This window comes from Nicotiana attenuata, unplaced genomic scaffold, assembly GCF_001879085.1.
Source record: "Nicotiana attenuata strain UT unplaced genomic scaffold, NIATTr2, whole genome shotgun sequence".
In the NCBI taxonomy this organism is placed as follows: Eukaryota; Viridiplantae; Streptophyta; class Magnoliopsida; order Solanales; family Solanaceae; genus Nicotiana; species Nicotiana attenuata.
The window spans coordinates 8,726-26,009 of record NW_017671060.1 but is presented as its reverse complement, the minus strand read 5'-3'; the positions used below and the strand labels follow the sequence as shown (position 1 = coordinate 26,009).

Here is a 17,284-nt window from a genome sequence, read left to right as displayed (position 1 = left end):
GTCGAACCCTTCTTTTGGCGATGGCCGTTGGCCGTAGGGGTGTTATTTCGAGCGAGGTTGAAATGGTAACCCATTGTATATCCGTTGGGGGACACTACTCGTCGTTGTGTTTTATATGTGCGCGTCGAGGCAGGCCCTAGTTTGCTTAAATTCACTTTCATTTGGAGGGTACTGTGCGTTTCCTGGGTGAGCCCCAGTTCGCCCAATTTCGCTTTCATTAGAGAATACTGTGCGTTTCCTGGGTGAGTCCCGGTCCGCTTAATTTTGCTTTTCATTGGAGAATACTGTGCGTTTCCCGGGTAAGTCCCAGTCCGCTCAATTTTGCTTTTATCGTAGATTGTTTTTTGTTGTTCTGTACCGAGCCATTTCTTTTATTTGTGATATACTGCGACTTAGACGGTTTTGCTCGGTCATTACTTGCGGGACGGTGTGCTACGGAATCATTTCCGGGGGTTTTGGAGGCGCTCGTCCTTCGCTCGCGTACCCATGCGAGTGCTCGCGTTCCTGTTTTGAATCAACAAAAGAGTGAAGGTAAACCAAAATGAAATCGTTTGTTACCTCGACCTAACAAGCTAGTGAAAGAAGGAATGGCGTTGTAGGATTACTCGCTCCGCCTAGTGCTCGAATGGTGGTTTTAGATTTGGCGGCCGTGCTCGGCTTCGTCGTTAATAGCGTCAAGGCTTCTCACGGGTTGGGCCCACCTCACTCGCTGAAGTGTTGTAACCGAGTCCCGGTCAGATCTCGTCCGATTTGCACAAACAAGGGAAACATGTCACACTTCGTTCATAGATCATCCGGTGTGTGGGGGAATGTAAAAATAGGGCAGGATATGCCCGCTATTTCAAAGGATCACACAATAGGCTATCATCCCTTCCTAAGAGATGGAAGTACACGCCAGTATATAAGGTGAATACATCAAATGGGATTTCGGTCATGCCAAGAGCGTAGCAACTGTCGTTCTACTTTTAAACATGCATATGACGTGCCAATCCCATCGCTACAGGTGAAGCGTGGGTTTTACATAGACATCAGTCACAATTTCTATTTTATGTAGAGATCTGACCTAGATTGGTGCGGTTATCTCAAAAGCTTATCTACCATTCTTTCGAGTTGGTGTTTATACCGAGATGGTAAGGTTATGACAGCTTGGAAGTGACACTTGGCTGGTTCTAGATCTAAAAGAAACTAAAAAATTTGGCTAAGAAATCCCCACAGATGGCGCCAAATTGTTTCACCAAAAAATTGTTAAACCCTTTAGTTAACCTAATTAATAGAGAGATAGAAGGTAAATCTTATCCAAACATAATTAACTCTAGATCAAAACATATTGAGTACAAAAATCGGAGAAGAACAAGCTGATTTAATATTTCCTAAGATGATTATCATACATCAAACGTAAATGATAAGCTTACATCTATGATGGGTCTGCACCATAATCATAAGACCACAGAACGGGAAGAGAGAAAGCTGTTGATAACTAAGAGATCCTCCTTTGTTGGTTCCGTAACGATGACTATAAACACTGTAACCAGATCTGGGTCCAGCGCTCCCCCCCCCCCCCTAATGGTCTCCTGCCTCTCTATATATATACCAACAATTTTCCTTTTTATCCAATGGTCTTTGACCGGCGTGCTTTCTCATGAATGGGTCCTTCATTACTTGCCCAAACATTACACTTGTTCTGCGATGTAAGCTTTCTAACGGCTTGATCTCGACAGGGACCGTGGTACTCGTCGCCATTACGCCTCGTGGGCACGACCGTGGCTGGGTCGACCTCTTACCGTCCCCTTTAATGATAACCATTTGATGATCAGATTTTGATCCATACAACTATGTTCCAAGTCTTCTAAAGAATTGAAGATTCTAAAAACGTGGTGGTTTGCTAGTTTCTCAAATTTGGTGTATTATTAAACTACAACAAAAGATATAGTCAAAGATTATTTCTCAATGATTTAAGCCAATTTTATGCGTGGAATCTGGTCTTTTATGAGGAAATTTCCCTTCACTTTATTTCCCACCTAATACACAAATTTTGTCATGAGGCGCTGACTAGAATTCAGCTTCTGAAATGTCGATGTTTTCTTTCCTTCTACAGTTCTTCCCTACCAAACTATGGCTAGAAAAAATTTACCAAAAGGAAAAATTGTATCCTATTTTAAACTAAAAAACTACTGACACCGAGTTGTCGACAAGCTTCTCGCTCGATGATAGTCTAAGTTCATCTTTGGTTCCTCTTCTCTCTTTCTTTTTGGCAAAGATAATGAGTATATGGTTCTGGCTGACACCACCTTTCTAACAAGTGATTCCCATAGCGCATCATCTTCCTTTTGTTGCACCTTCACTTTGAATTGTCTGTAATGTAAAATTGGACATATTTAGAGACTCAATAATACCAAGAACAAACAAGAAAAATAATTGGCCCTACTGATAAAGAGCTAGGGCAAACTACGTTATTTAAATCTGCTATTTATGTAAGAGGTTCGACCTTTTCCAGTCCAACATATTGTAAGGCTATTAGAACATTTTGTTGATGATTTTTACAGGAAAACAGAAAGAGACGTTTCAGCTACCAAAGAATCTAAAAGAAAAAGTGTCACAACAAGGCGATCATGAAAGAGGAAATGGACAAGTCCAGGACAGCACTTTCATTGTTTTTTCCTATTAAGACAAATCAATTAAATGAACTCTTTGTCCTGATAATTCACATGGAAATGTTGCGAGGCCGATGTTCATAGTATAAAATGGAGTTATTGTAAAGAACAACAAAGTAGTTGCAACTTCTTTTTTTACCTGCACAGTGGAACTCGGCATTCATCAAGTTTGTCACAAATAGAAGAGTGCAATCTAAGTAGTTGCCACATCCTTTTGCATCGCAAACAACCTCCATTCACCCTTCTCTTACACGTAGCGAAGTGTCGAATAAGGAGCTGGACGCCTTGACATGTTTTGAATTTGCTACATGGAAGCTTCTTTGTGCAGGGCTCCTCATGACATGGCCCCACGCTGGTGCATCCTTCAGTGCATATGTGCTCTATACAATCCATCGCTTCGCTTAGCTGTAAATACAAGTTCTGCTCTCGTCTGTGTCTTCTTGCCCTCTTCTTCCTCTGTAATAACAAAATTCCAAATTTGATTCAGTAAACATTCGCTGAATGGTAAAGGAGATGCAAACAAATGCGCCAAGATTGTTTCAATCCTATTGCTTCACTATCAAGTGACAAACTTTAACATTCTACCCCATTTTCATGATAAAAATTTCAATTTAATCTGATATTGGTCAATCTAAAAGAACCAAAGAGGAATTATGCTAGAGAAATTTCAAACATACCGAGTCAGCCTCATCCATGAACTGCAGAATTTCAAGTTCAAGCAGAGAGTCATGATCTTGGAGGAACTTCCAACCCTCAGTTTTCTCAACTTTCTTGAAATTGGTTGATATAAATTTCAAGCACTTGAGATAAAGATCAGGTGCATCACAGAGCCTGGCCAGTTGAAGCACGTCTACCGCATTTTTAATGGTCAATTGCTCAGCTAACCCCTTTGTACATATCTGCTTTAGTTGTGGTACCAAATACACATGAGAGAGTGCTAGAAGATGAATTCCATGTTTCTCCATCTGCTCCTCACTGCACCTGATCACCAAGATATTTATTTAATAAGATATTCTTTTCTCCAATAATAGCGGAAAACATAGAACCGCCGGTGCTTGAGTCTTTTATTAGAATACTATTAAGGAAAAGAAACATGCGATTAATCAATCTATGAGGCAGTGACTGTACCATGTGTAAGACGATAAATAAATGGGAGGCATATTTACTGGAGCTATATTGGCATTTTTTCCCTTTAATTAAAAGATAGGTGACTGGCCCCTAAACCAAATCTATAACTTAATTCAAGCCAATCAGGTTTCAAAGGTTTAGCGGGAAAACTACTCATACGAAGGCGGACTTGGCGTGAATCAGTAAACTCACTTGAAAGAAGAGAGAAACTGGACAAACACAGAAACAGCGTCGCATGGAACACCCAGAATCCGAATAGTTTTCTCCGAGCTCCGTCGCTTTTGCGGCCGAACCAGTATGCTTTCCAGAACTGACGAAGCCGCAGCCTACAATTAAATGTCGCCAAAACGATCAGTACCTTTGAAAATTGCTACAGATTATCGAACAATTGATTCTAAATTTAGTACTATTCACATTTGGGAACTGAAAATTCAAAATTCTCCTATAAAAAGTTGACAATTCGCCCGTTTGAAAATACAATTCAAGTTCGTTAAATCGCGAATATGAAGTTTCGACTGGCAATCAAATCTTATTGAATTTGTGAAACTCGAATGCTTAGAAATTGCGTACCAGAACAGTAGAATGTGCCAGAATTCGGCGGCCACCGGAGGTGATGATTTGAATGTCGGCTTCAGGCATTTCGCCGGAAAATCCGTCAAAATCGGTAGCAAAGTTATTCGGCGACATAATTACAGATTTTTTGAAGACTAATAATATCGTTTCGATGAATTTCCTCCTCAGGGTAAATTCAGATTTTAGAGTGTTTCTTTTCTTTAGTTTTCGGTGGAGAATAATGGTTCGCATGTCCTCGTATATATAGGCAACGTGACACACCAACAGAAAAGCAGAAGAGCAGACAGCGTGGACGATTTCCTTTCTCAACGTATTTCACGCGCTCTTAAATGTGCGTGAAAACAACCTCCAAGACTAAAACAAAAATAGTGATTCGTGATAGATAACATGCTTAAGAGAGCGTGGAGAAAGAATTTGGTTGAGTTTTTAAATTAATTTCCGTTTTTATCCTTGAACTTTTCGTGGTTTTATTTTCTGGGTCCCCTTTATATGGATAAACTACCTGGTCAATGCCAGGCAAGGTCGAGAATTGGCAATAAACGGCTTTTAGAAAATTTCAAAGGCCATAAATTAAAGGGATGGCCAAGTTTCTATTTACTATGAGACTGACGTGTCATCCTAATCCTGTGTTAACCTTTCAATATAGACACTTCTATCCAATAGGAAATTAAAAAGTAATTGCCTTGTTGGCAAACCTTTGCCACGTAGCAATGACCAATAGAGTTTTGTTAGCCTTATTTAATGTGCACTTGCTTTCCCAAAATCATTTCATGATTTTATTTTAAGTCCTATTCACCTAACATTATGTATATGGTCAAAATTGGGCTTGTCCTTTTTGTATGATTAATCGAGATCGGGGTGTGGCAGGCCAAGGTTCGACCCCATGTCATACCGGACCATGACACGAAGTTAGATTGCCAAACTCGGGACACAGGGACCGATCGAGACCAGCCAAGATCGAAACCAAGCAGAAAGAGATCGAGCAAGATCGAGGGAAGCCTGCCATGGCAAATAACAGAGAGCCAAGATATCCGCGATCGGGCGAAGATCATGGCGGAAATCTCGGTGTATCAAGAAGAGGCCGATTAATCAGCTAATCATGGGATTTCTTACTGTATTTAGGATTGTATGGGTAGGACTCCCCTGCTATATAAAGGGGGTCTAATCATTTGCAAAGGATATGATATTCACGCTACATAAAGCAATACACTGTCTTTCTCTTAAGCTTTCAATACTCTGTTATCCTGTTCATACTTTCTAGTAAAATACTTGTTTGATTCGAAGGTGACCTAGCTCGAGGATCAAAGCTATACATCTATTTTGGTTTGCTTTATTTCTATTTGCAGTTAATTTCAATAACAATATTGCGTTTTTTCCAGTTTGTGCTAAGTAAAATCACGTGTCCTTAAAACCACAGTATAAATTCAATTGTTATCCGTTTTGAAGGTAAACACATTCTTTTGTCAATATACAACGAACTACATTTGATTACACAAATGATAACCTTTCAAAATCTAGAGAGGTAGGTGTTGATAACCATAAGAAACTTCAATAGTTGAATTAATTAATTAATTACATTGCACTAATTGATTGAGATAATTCTTGATTTTCTTCAAAAGTGTTGGACAAGTGTCAATATAATGTTTTAAGTACAAAGAGAAGCCAATAAAGTGGAGCTGACTAAGATGTGTTACTAGTGAGCCCAATAAATTTTAGATTTTCGCATGTGAACGTTTTTTGATACTTCTCCCATTAATTTCTTCTGTTATATCTTCACCTTGAATAGGACGAAGTAATTCTCATTCGGAAATATTCTAGAGGCCAAAACTCACAAGTCATAATATGATGAACTGTAACATATTATTCTAAAGATGAGTATAATTACACAAAAAAAAAAAAAAAATATTACACAAGGAATATTATGAAGTAAGTTTAATTAGAGAGGCGGAGATCCACACGTTTTAAATTGGGAGACCCTTGACCCTTGTAATTTTGAAATTTGATATTGTAGTAGGATATGACCAGGCTTAATTAGAAGCGGAGTTGCGCCTCGTATCAATTAGAAATAGAGATTTTTACATTCCTATACATTATATGAAAGTATATTACCCTCCCTACTCAAGTTTTACTATAATTACATTTTATATACTCAATTATCATTTAGTACATTTTAAGGGAATTAATGATAATAATTAGTGTCCTAAAATCACTCTAACGTATCTTCCACTCCCCCACATTTCTCTCTCCACATCCCACCCCCCTCCCCCACGTGTCTTGCACAAGAGAGCAGCAATTCCACCATTGACAACCATTAAAAAGCTTTGAAGCTTTGAATTCGAATTTGGGTTTTCAAAAAACATTATTTGTTTGAATTGGGTGTTGTTGCAAAGAATTGGGAATTCTCTCTATCTTTTAATTCCTAATTTCAGTAATGTAAAGCAAAGGAAAAGAGAGCAGCAATTTCACTATTGATAGCCATTAAAAAGCTTTGAAGCTTTGAATTCGAATTTGGGTTTTCAAAAACCGTTATTTGTTTGGATTGGGTGTTATTGCAAACAATTGGGAATATGGTTTGGAGTTTATATCTCAACTTTGAGGGTGTTTTGGTGGAAGATTAGACTTGATTTTGGCTGAATTTCATATTGAAACTCGAAAAAAAAAAAGAAGAAGACATGATATACATTATATTTACGAAATTGTAGTAAAATTGTAGAAAAATTATAGAAAAATTGTATTCTGTTATTTATATATATATATTTTTTATTTAACTATTGTATGAAAGTTTTGAACAATATTGAATAAAAATTATATTTAAGTTGTATGATATTGTAGTTGTATATAACTGAGTAGAAATAATGTAAAAATATTGTAGATAAGTTGTAGATAATTAAGTTGTATAATATGTAATTAGCTGTATAAAATTTATTTTTACTGTGTATAATCAGATACAAAATATACAAAAAGACATATTGAATACATTTTGTATAAAATTTGTATTTACGTTGTATGTTATTGTAGTTATATTTAACTGGGTAGAAATAATGTGTGAAAGTTGTAGATAAGTTGTACATAAGTCGTATAATATATAATTAGTTGTATGAAATTTGTTTTTACTGTGTATAAATTAAATACAAAATATACAAAAGAAATATTATATAAAATTTGTATAAATTATATTTAAGTGCATGCTAATAAATATATTGTCCCACATTATATTTTTAAAATACACAAAATTGTGTTATTGAGATACTGACAGACTTGATAAGATGGATTGTTCTTTCTGAGATTCTACTTCTTCTGATTTTTCAAATTTATGATTCACTTTTTGTTCTTAGCATGTAGTTGGTATTCTTACAGCCATGCCATTAGCCATATATGGATTCTCAAAGATTATCGAGATTTTGATAAATTACTATGCTCTAAGATTTATCTATTTACTATTTTAACTTTGGAAAGAACTAATGAACTTTAATTGTATGACCAGATTACAAGTGTTGTTGAGTAAAGGTGCTGCCAGGAACTTATAAACGAGAATCTCCAGTTGTAAAGGTAGTCATGTGTATCTAATATTATTGGACAAAAAGAATATTAAAAAATTAACAATGGAAAACAACAAATGAAGATACTTAGTTTTAACTCTATGAAGATTTGGAGTGTGGGTGGAAGATCAGGAGAGAAAAGGGGAAAGAGGAGAGAAAAAAAGAAAAGGGTGCTTGATTGAAGGCACAAATAATGGATAGAGAGCCTTTTAAGGTGGATTGTATATACTTTGTAAATAAAACTTGTTTATACCGGGTAATTAATTAAACATGGATATTAAGGATAATAAAATTTTAAATAGTGTATAGAAATAGAAAAATTTGGTCAGACGCTGTAGGTTGAATAGGATTAACAAAATATTGTTTTATATTCATTGTATATGTTTCCTGGTGCACCATTTGTGAGGAGAAAGTGTTCTTATCCTATCTCCACGTTTCCTTTTTTATTTTTTATTTTTATTAATCTAATTATATAATAGCCACAAGTATTAGATGCTATTTGTGGCTAATTTTGATGCTCAAATTATTTAACTTTTTTTTAAAAATAAAATTTTATACCTTACTTTGGTTCCTTTCCTCCAGGGCTGGACTTATCTTATCATTGTTTCAAATTAAAGATTCACAACCTCACACGTTAAATGGGTCAATGGATGCGTTGATTTTCCTATTTTGCTTTTTGTTTGAAAAAGTGGAAATTAAATTGGAGAAGATGATCTTTGATTCCTCATTCCTCCAAGAGAAGCCCTCTAACTCCCATATATATTCGGTCAAATCTTTATATTACAATATCGTTTGTTCCGACATTATATGTTCATAATAATAATTGAGGTTGTTATAAATAAATTATGAATTTTCTTTTTTTTTTTTGCCTTTTTTAATGTTACATATAAAATATAGGAAAATATTTAAATTTAAAATCTCAAAAGATATGCATATTTCACTAATTAAATATTAAAGAAAGTTAATATATTATGAGTAAATTCATGGCTAAATATAACAATGATTTAAACTCTAATACACACATTCTAAAGCCACTACAAAAATAAACTCTATAAAAGATTTGTATAAATCTTGAAATCTTAAGCATTATACATGATGGAACTGTTTAACCAAAAAATGGAATTTTGGTCAAAGCTTTATTTTAGAAGAACTCGGGTTATTGATAATCTAAAAATAAAATGAATAAAGGAAATTGATTTTGGAAATAATAAGATGAACAGAAGAAAGCAAAGTAAACCAGTATACTCCGATGATATTTCGTGTGGTTACAAATGATCAGTCTTCTCCTTTTTATAGCTATTTCTAAGATATACGTTTTGCCTCTGTCAAAATAAAGCTATTATAGACAATTAAAGGCATTTAATGTTACGTTACAATGACAATCATTATAATTCAATACAGATTTTCTAACGTTTTCAGTATTTAATGCTTATTAAATACTGTATCCGTTCTCTCTTATGCTGTCAGATTCATTCTCCTTAAATCTTGGACTTAAATAGGTACGAGCACCGAGTCTTTTGATTATCTGCTCGTGTCTCTACTTGTACTTCTGCTCGTATCTGTTGCAACTCGTGCCTCTTTGCCAATCATCATTCTTTTCCCAGCCTTCGTGTCATGACATGCCATCTTTCAATTACTTCAATATATATAAACTCAATTTTTCCCAATAAAGATAGTCCCCCCACTTGCCATTTATTCACCAATTGAATATTTGGGAAGTGGATTTTATTAAAGCGGGAATATTTGCCGCCATTAACTCTCTTATGAAATCGATGCTTCATTTGTCACTTCCATTTAATGCCTATTAAACGTGGCATCCTTTTATTGGTTCTACGACTTTGCAGCGTCTTTTAAGGCTTTTTTACGGCTTCACCAATTACGAAGCGACAATTCTCATTATGACTTTTCCATCATTGCACCTTTTCCTTTGACGGTTGCTTCTAAGTATAAATATAATTTTCACCTTTGTCTTTTTCACATAAAAATTTCAAATTATTCAATTCTTGTTTGCTTCTTCCTCGTACTACCATGTCTTCATCAAACACTAACCCTAGGAGAGTCCCCATAGTGATAACTTTCCTCCTGCCTCTGGTAGGAGCAGAAGAGGAGGTAGACTACGTAATTTAGGGTCTTCATCCATACGTGGTTCTTCTCTTCCTTCATCTAGTTCCAGTCCCTCTTCTAGAACCAGAGGTTCTCTTTCTCAAAGGTCTTCTTCCAGAGGCAAGAAACCTTCTGAACCTCTTCGTGAACCTTCAGTAGAGGAAATAGTTCCTGTGGAACTATCTTTTTACAATGATAGAGAGTCCCTTAGAAACCAAGTGTCCTCTTTAGATCGTGCTGATATCTACCCGACTCAGATCATTGAAGGTTTGATTTCTTTAGTTCGTAAAGACTGCCATTGGAGTCATGACTTCTCTATTATAATTTCCAATGCGAATCAAAGAATCACCATCTATTTAATTGGGTTTTCTTTTGTTTTTACATATCCTTTCACATTAGGCTTCAAACCTGCTATTGACCCTGTTATCCTCGAATTTTGTCATTTTTTCGACGTCTATTTAGGTCAAATTGGCCCTATAGTATGGAGGGCTATTGCCTGTTTGAGGCATTTGACCAACATGGCCGGTGTGCCTTTTACTTTCTCTCATTTAATACACCTTTATTCTCCCAGACTCTTTCACCAAGGTGTTTTTACTTTAGTAGCAAGGAGTAAAAGAGTTTTGGCCAGTCCAGAAGATGACAGAGACCGTGGCTGGGTATGCCCAGTTTGTTGCTGCCCCCACTGTTGGTTTAGTGGGTGAAGAAAATGTTCCCTTCCCTGAGAAGTGAAATTTTGCACGTGAGTTTTCTTTAATAACTTTCTCGTACNTTTCGATTACTTTTGAAACTGTGGCTATTTTTGAATGACCACTTGTAAATCTGGCTATTTTTGAATTTCAGTTAGACCCGCTAAACTTGACTATGGGCCTTCTTTATCGGATCGATGTACTGGGCTTACAACTTCATTTTTGGTTAAAATAGCACGAGCTAGCCAGTTTTCGGAGTGGTCCTTCAATAGCCAGTGTTTGCAAAGTCATTGAAAAATAGTCACTATTTTGCTGCAACGGGACCGGTCCAGCATAATATACTGGAGATAGGTGCACCTGTGTATGAACTTCTAGCATATTATGCTGGAACTCCAACATGCAAAAAGTTCCAGCATAATATACTGGAGATTGGAGCACATGTGTATGAACTTCCAGTATATTATACTGGAACTCCAACACGCAAAAAGACCCACTTTATCTTCTTCAATACTTTCTAAGGTCCGATAATGGAGTTTTGAGATTTTCCTAGTAAATCACCAAAATCTGTGTCTGAACTAATTTTAAACACAACTTATCAACATTCAAATAATTTTAACAATAATCGATTATTAACTTTTATTTTCTACTAACAAACAAGAATTTCAAGCTCTAAAAATTAAAGGATTATGGTGTTCGAGCAAAAAAAAAATGAGACATTTTGCTAAGACCATAAGAAAGGAGAAAATCCCGCTAAGACCACTCCCTTTGAGGGCCATGCCACGCTAATTTTTGTTTAGGGTATTATTATTTTTAGCCCGCGCCAAAAACTATTTATATCTAGTAGCCGAAAAAGTGTATAAAATTTGTATAATTTTTGTATATAACATACATAATGTGTATATATATATATATATATATATATATATATATATATATATATACACATACACACAAAATATACAAAGTTTATACATTTTTTCGGCTATTATTTTTACAACGGCTATACAGTGTTATTTTTCCTTTTTGTTTCAACTAGGTCTCTAGGTAAATTTTGCATATGCGAATTATTCTTTCAAGTGTGTCCTTCAATACTTCAGTTTCTTCAGTAAAAATAGCACGGGCTAGCCAGTTTCGGACTGGTCATTCAAAAATAGCCAGTGTTTGCAAAGTCGTTGAAAAATATATTTAACCAAAAAGTAGAATTTCGGTCAAAGCTTTATTTTAGAAGAACTCGGGTTACTGATAATCAAAAAATAAAGAATAAAGGAAATTGATTTTTGCAAATAATAAGATGAACAGAAGAAAGCAAAGTAAACCGGTATATTCCGATGATATTTCGTGTATCTACAAATGATCAGTCTTCTCCTTTTTATAACTATTTCTAAGATATACGTTTTGCCTCTATCATAATAAGGCTATTATAGACAATTAAAGGCATTTAATGTTTCGTTACAATGACAATCATTATAATTCAATACAGATTTTCTAACGTTTTCGGTATGTAATGCTTATTAAATACTGTATCTGTTCTCTCTTATGCTGTCAGATTCATTCTCCTTAAATCTTGGACTTAAATAGGTACGAGCACCGAGTCTTTTGATTATCTGCTCGTGTCTCTGCTCGTACCTCTGCTCGTATTTGTTGCAACTCGTGCCTCTTTGCTAATCATCATTCTTTGTCCGGCCTTCGTGTCATGACATGTCATCTTTCAATTACTTCAATATATATAAACTCAATTTTTCCCAATACAGATAGTCCCCCCACTTGCCATTTATTAACCAATTAAATATTTGGGAAGTGGATTTTATTAAAGCGGGAATATTTGCCGCCATTAACTCTCTTATGGAATCGACGCTTCATTTGTCACTTCCATTTAATGCCTATTACACGTGGCATCCTTTTATTGGTTCTGCGACTTTGCAGTGTCTTTTAAGGCTTTTTTACGGCTTCACCAATTACGAAGCGATAGTTCTTATTATGACTTTTCCATCATTGCACCTTTTCCTTTGACGGTTGCTTCTAAGTATAAATATAGTTTTCACCTTTGTCTATTTTCACCTAAAATTCCCAGATTATTCAATTCTTATTTGCTTCTTCCTCGTACTACCATGTCTTCATCAAACCCTAACCCTAGGAGAGTTCCCATAGTTGATAACTTTCCTCCTGCCCCTGGTAGGAGCAGAAGAGGAGGCAGACTACGTAATTTAGGGTCTTCATCCATACGTGGTTCTTCTCTTCCTTCATCTAGTTCCAGTCCCTCTTCTAGAACCAGAGGTTCTCTTTCTCAAAGGTTTTCTTCCAGAGGTAAGGAACCTTCTGAACCTCTTCGTGAACCTTCAGTAGAGGAAATAGTTCCTGCGGAACTATCTTATTACAATGATAAAGAGTCCCTTAGAAACCAAGTGTCCTCTTTAGATCGTGCTGATATCTACCCGACTCAGATCATTGAACGTCTGATTTCTTTAGTTCTTAAAGACTGTCATTAGAGTCATGACTTCCCTATTATAATTCCCAATGCGAATCAAAGAATCACCTCCTATTTAATTGGGTTTTCTTTTGTTTATACATATCCTTTCACATTAGGCTCAAACCTGCTATTGACCTTGTTATCCTCGAATTTGGTCGTTTTTTCGACGTCTGTTTAGGTCAAATTGGCCCTATAGTATGGAGGGTTGTTTCCTGTTTGAGGCATTTGACCAACATGGTCGGTGTGCCCTTTACTTTCTCTCATTTAATTCACCTTTATTCTCCCAGACTTTTTCGCCAAGGTGTTTTTACTTTAGTAGCAAGGAGTAAAAGAGTTTTGGTCAGTCCAGAAGATGACAGAGGTCGTGGCTGGTACACCCGGTTTGTTGCTGCCCCCACTGTTGGTTTAGTGGGTGAAGAAAATGTTCCCTTCCCTAAGAAGTGAAATTTTGCACGTGAGTTTTTTTTTAATAACTTTCTCGTACCTTTTTCCCTCAATTTTGATGATCATTGTTTCAATTTTCCTTTTCTTTTCCAGCGACCATGGGAGTTGTTGATGAAATTCCCAATTTTCGTGGTTGGGTAGAAAAATTGTTAAATACAACTCCAATGGAGGGTAGATCTTGGAAAACTCTCTCCCAACGATTTGGCTGGAAAGTGAAAACTCATGGTAAGAGTTTTTTTTATATAACCCTTTTTTATTAACTCTTCAGAACTTATTTTAATCCTTCTTTTTATCAAGATTTGCTGTTCGAGGTATTAGGGCTGAGGCAGTTGTAGCTTCTCGGATTTCTTTGGAAAGGGCCCAAGAGATACTTTTGGGCTCGTCATCGAAAAGAAAAGCTACTGTTAATCAAGACTCTGAGGAAGAGGAAGATGAGGGTTCCTTGGTAAGAAGGCCACGAGCTCGTAGACGAATCGTTTCTGATGATGAAGCATCTCCCCCTCGTTCTATTCCTTTTACCGAGTCTGTTGAAGCCCCGGTGGTGATCCCTGACGATGATGTTCCCGCTGCTGCTCATGATTCTGTTGAGCAGCTTCTTAACCGCGGGTTTGGTAATGAAAGTTTAGGTCGGATTTCTGATGAAGCACCCCTTGCTTCTTTTTCTACTCCCGTTCCTGTGATACCTCCTTTGCCGATCGTGGCTGTTACTGTTCTTCCTCAAGCTGTTTTGACTGCTTCTACCGTTCCTCCCTCAACTATTCCTCCTTCATCTGTTCCTTACACTGAAGTTGGTTCCTCAAGTAGAGGTGCAACTATGAGGCAAGTTACCATTGAAGTTCCTGCTGAGGGTAACCTTTTGAGAAATCAGGTCAAGCTGACGTGTGGCTAAAACCATTGATTGGTCCAGTTGAGAGAGCTAAACTTGATAGCCACAGCTCTTTGACCTTGATGAACGATATAGTGCATGCTTCCTTAAAGGTATCCCTTTTTCAAATTTTACTTTACCCTTTTTTTGTTTTTGGGTTCTCATTTTTCCCTTCTCTTTTTTTAGGTCAATCTAATTGGCACGGAGATGATGAAGAGGGTTACCCTCTCAGAGCAATTAGTGCGTGACTACCAAGTGGAGGCGGATAATTGGAAGGAACAGTGTGAAAGTCTTCAAATCGATGTGGAAACATTAGAAGAGAGTAAATGTACCTTAGAGCAGCAGGTAAGGGCTTTGACTTCAGAGTTGGCGGTTGAAAAAGCTTCCTCAAGTCAAGCAAGTAAGGAAAAGAATTGCCTTGAAACTTCTTTTTCCGAGCAACTCTCCAAGGCAAGTGAAGAGATTAGAGAGTTGAAGGCTCTCTTAGGTGAAAAAGAAGCATATGCTGGTGAACTCGTGCAGATCCTGTCTCAAACTCAAGAAGACCTTCGGGAGTCTTCTGAAAAAGTTCGTTTTTTAGAAAGTTCACATGCTTCTCTTCAAACTTCTTATGAGTCTACCTTGGCTGAGAATGAGAAGCTAAAAAATGAAATTGCTGACTGGGAAAGAGATTATGAGATTCTTGAAGATAAAACCGCAATTAAAGTGAGTTGGGCGTTTTTAAAATCTCGCCATGATACTCTTGTTGAAGTTAGCCAGGAGAATTTTAACTTGGAATCTGAGTTAGCCAAAATCAAAGAGACTATTGAAAAAACTCAGCAGAGTCAAGATTTTTCTTCTCCCGGGGCTGAGACTTCTGAAAATATTGGAGATGATATGGATATGGTGAGTACTCCAATTCCTTCGAGTCAAGTTGAACCCGCTTCTACTGATGATCCTACGAGCCAAGTTGAATCCGCTCCTGCTGATGATCCTACTTTGGTTCCTTCTTCAACTCCTCAGTGACAAGTCAATGATATGTGGCTTTTTTTTCTTTCTTTGGTGAAAAATGGTTGTTACCCTTGGTCCTTTTTGAGGGTTTGAAAACATTAAGTCCCCGGACCTTTTTCGGGGCATTTTGTATAAGCAACGTTTATGACTAAGTTCATACTTAGTCTTTAAGTTTTTTTTTTTTTAATTTTAAGAAGTTTTTGTGGCTATTTTTGAACTTCTGTTTTATTTATTCTTGCCTTTATATTTTAAGGACTTATTGAATAACTTGCATTTTTATTTTGCAAAATGCTTTTTTTTTACTTCATGAATAGTTGAATCAATCATGAATTTTATAAAAGAGGGCCCTTTTATATTTCAACACTTAATGAAGAAGACGTCTCAACTTCATAATGGTGTTAATGTACGATAAAAGAAATAGGAATACACACGTTTTTTGGAATAACTTCGACAAGTTTTTATTTGAACTTTGTCAAGCTTCATGTATTTGAGTAACTTCTATAACTTTTTCGTAACTGTTTTTCTTACAACAGATTTCAAAAAAGGAGATAAAACACAAGGTTTTTATTTGTAACCTGTTTCAGTATTTTGAATAATACACAAGGTTTTTATTCATAACCTCGTTTCACTTGAATAATATATAAGATTTTCATTACATTGCCTTTTAACCTAACTAAGATAAGGTTGTTTCTTTGGCTTTGGCTTGTAACGTTGCTCTGTACTTGACTCTTTCAATGAGATGACTTTTCAGGCTTGAACTTTTGATTATTTCTCAATCTTCTTTGCCTACTTTATATATTTGTCTATGTATATATCATATAGTCCCACAAGTGTTTGAGCATTGAAGTATGAAGTCTCGAGCACTTGACTATTCCTCTTATTTGATCCTTTTCCTGTAAAGGAATAAAACACATGGGACTCGGAGGTGTAATTTTAGATGAAGACTGCTTAACCCATATCAATTTCTATCAGAATAGGTGTAAACCTAGACTGGGAATTTTAATTTATTCCACGTGCCTTGCAGGTCGTGATTCATCATTTAGTACGGGTTAGCTTTTTGCCTATCATCTAAAATCGTTAGTAAAATTTTAACAATTCAAAAATAGAATTTTAAAATGAGGATACCTGCCCGTGGGTACTCCTTAGACATAGTATCTCTTTAGGTGAACAGCATTCCAGTGTGAGGGTAATATCTTGCCATCCATTGTTTGTAGTTCGTATGCTCCTTTACCCGCAATACCATGAATCTTGTAAGGTCCTTCCCAAGTTGGACTTAACTTCCCCGTATTAGCTGCCTTCGTGGATTGAAAAACTTTCTTGAGTACGAAGTCCCCAATCTTGAAGTATCTTAGTCGTGCCTTTCGATTGTAATATCGTTCCATGACTTGTTTTTGTGCTGCCATTCTTATTAATGCAGCTTCCCTACTTCCTTCAAGTAAGTCAAGGTTTATGCGCATTTCTTCTTCATTAGATTCTTCTGACGCTTGCGTATATCTCGTGCTTGGTTCCCCTATCTCAACCGGAATTAAGGCTTCAGCTCCGTACACCAATGAGAATGGTGTTTCACCTGTGCTTGTTTTTGCTGTCGTGCGATATGCCCATAAAATACCAGGTAGCAATTCTGGCCAATTGCCTTTAGATTCTTCTAATCGTTTCTTCAAATTGTTGACAATGACTTTATTTGTCGATTCAGCTTGTCCATTACCCACCGGATGGTAAGGAGTGGACGTAATCCTCTTGATCTGCCAACTTTGAAAAAATTCTGTGGTTTGTGCGCCTATAAATTGTGGGCTATTATCACACACGATTTCCTTTGGTACACCGAATCGACATATGAT

General features: G+C 36.4%; 1 protein-coding gene across 1 annotated transcript; it reads right to left on the bottom strand.

Moving 5' to 3' along the window:
- Positions 1-1,937: 1,937 nt before the first annotated feature.
- Positions 1,938-4,560, bottom strand: LOC109205601 (BTB/POZ and TAZ domain-containing protein 1-like). Its single transcript, XM_019368316.1, has 5 exons — positions 4,350-4,560; positions 3,972-4,105; positions 3,329-3,632; positions 2,791-3,107; positions 1,938-2,352 (listed from the first exon to the last, which is right to left on the bottom strand). Exons 1-5 carry the CDS (start codon positions 4,464-4,466, stop codon positions 2,169-2,171), a joined length of 1,056 nt encoding a protein of 351 aa, XP_019223861.1. The 5' UTR covers positions 4,467-4,560; the 3' UTR covers positions 1,938-2,168.
- Between the last annotated feature and the right edge of the window lie 12,724 nt (positions 4,561-17,284).

What these genes read in the sequence shown, in the direction of transcription:
- LOC109205601 (XM_019368316.1), bottom strand. Translation starts at nt 4,466, where the DNA reads ATGTCGCCGAATAACTTTGCTACCGATTTTGACGGATTTTCCGGCGAA. An exon ending in CAGTTTCTCTCTTCTTTCAA is followed by an intron (nt 3,633 to 3,971) that starts GTGAGTTTACTG and finishes CTTGGTGATCAG; the next exon opens with GTGCAGTGAGGAGCAGATGG. An exon ending in TCATGGATGAGGCTGACTCG is followed by an intron (nt 3,108 to 3,328) that starts GTATGTTTGAAA and finishes TTGTTATTACAG; the next exon opens with AGGAAGAAGAGGGCAAGAAG.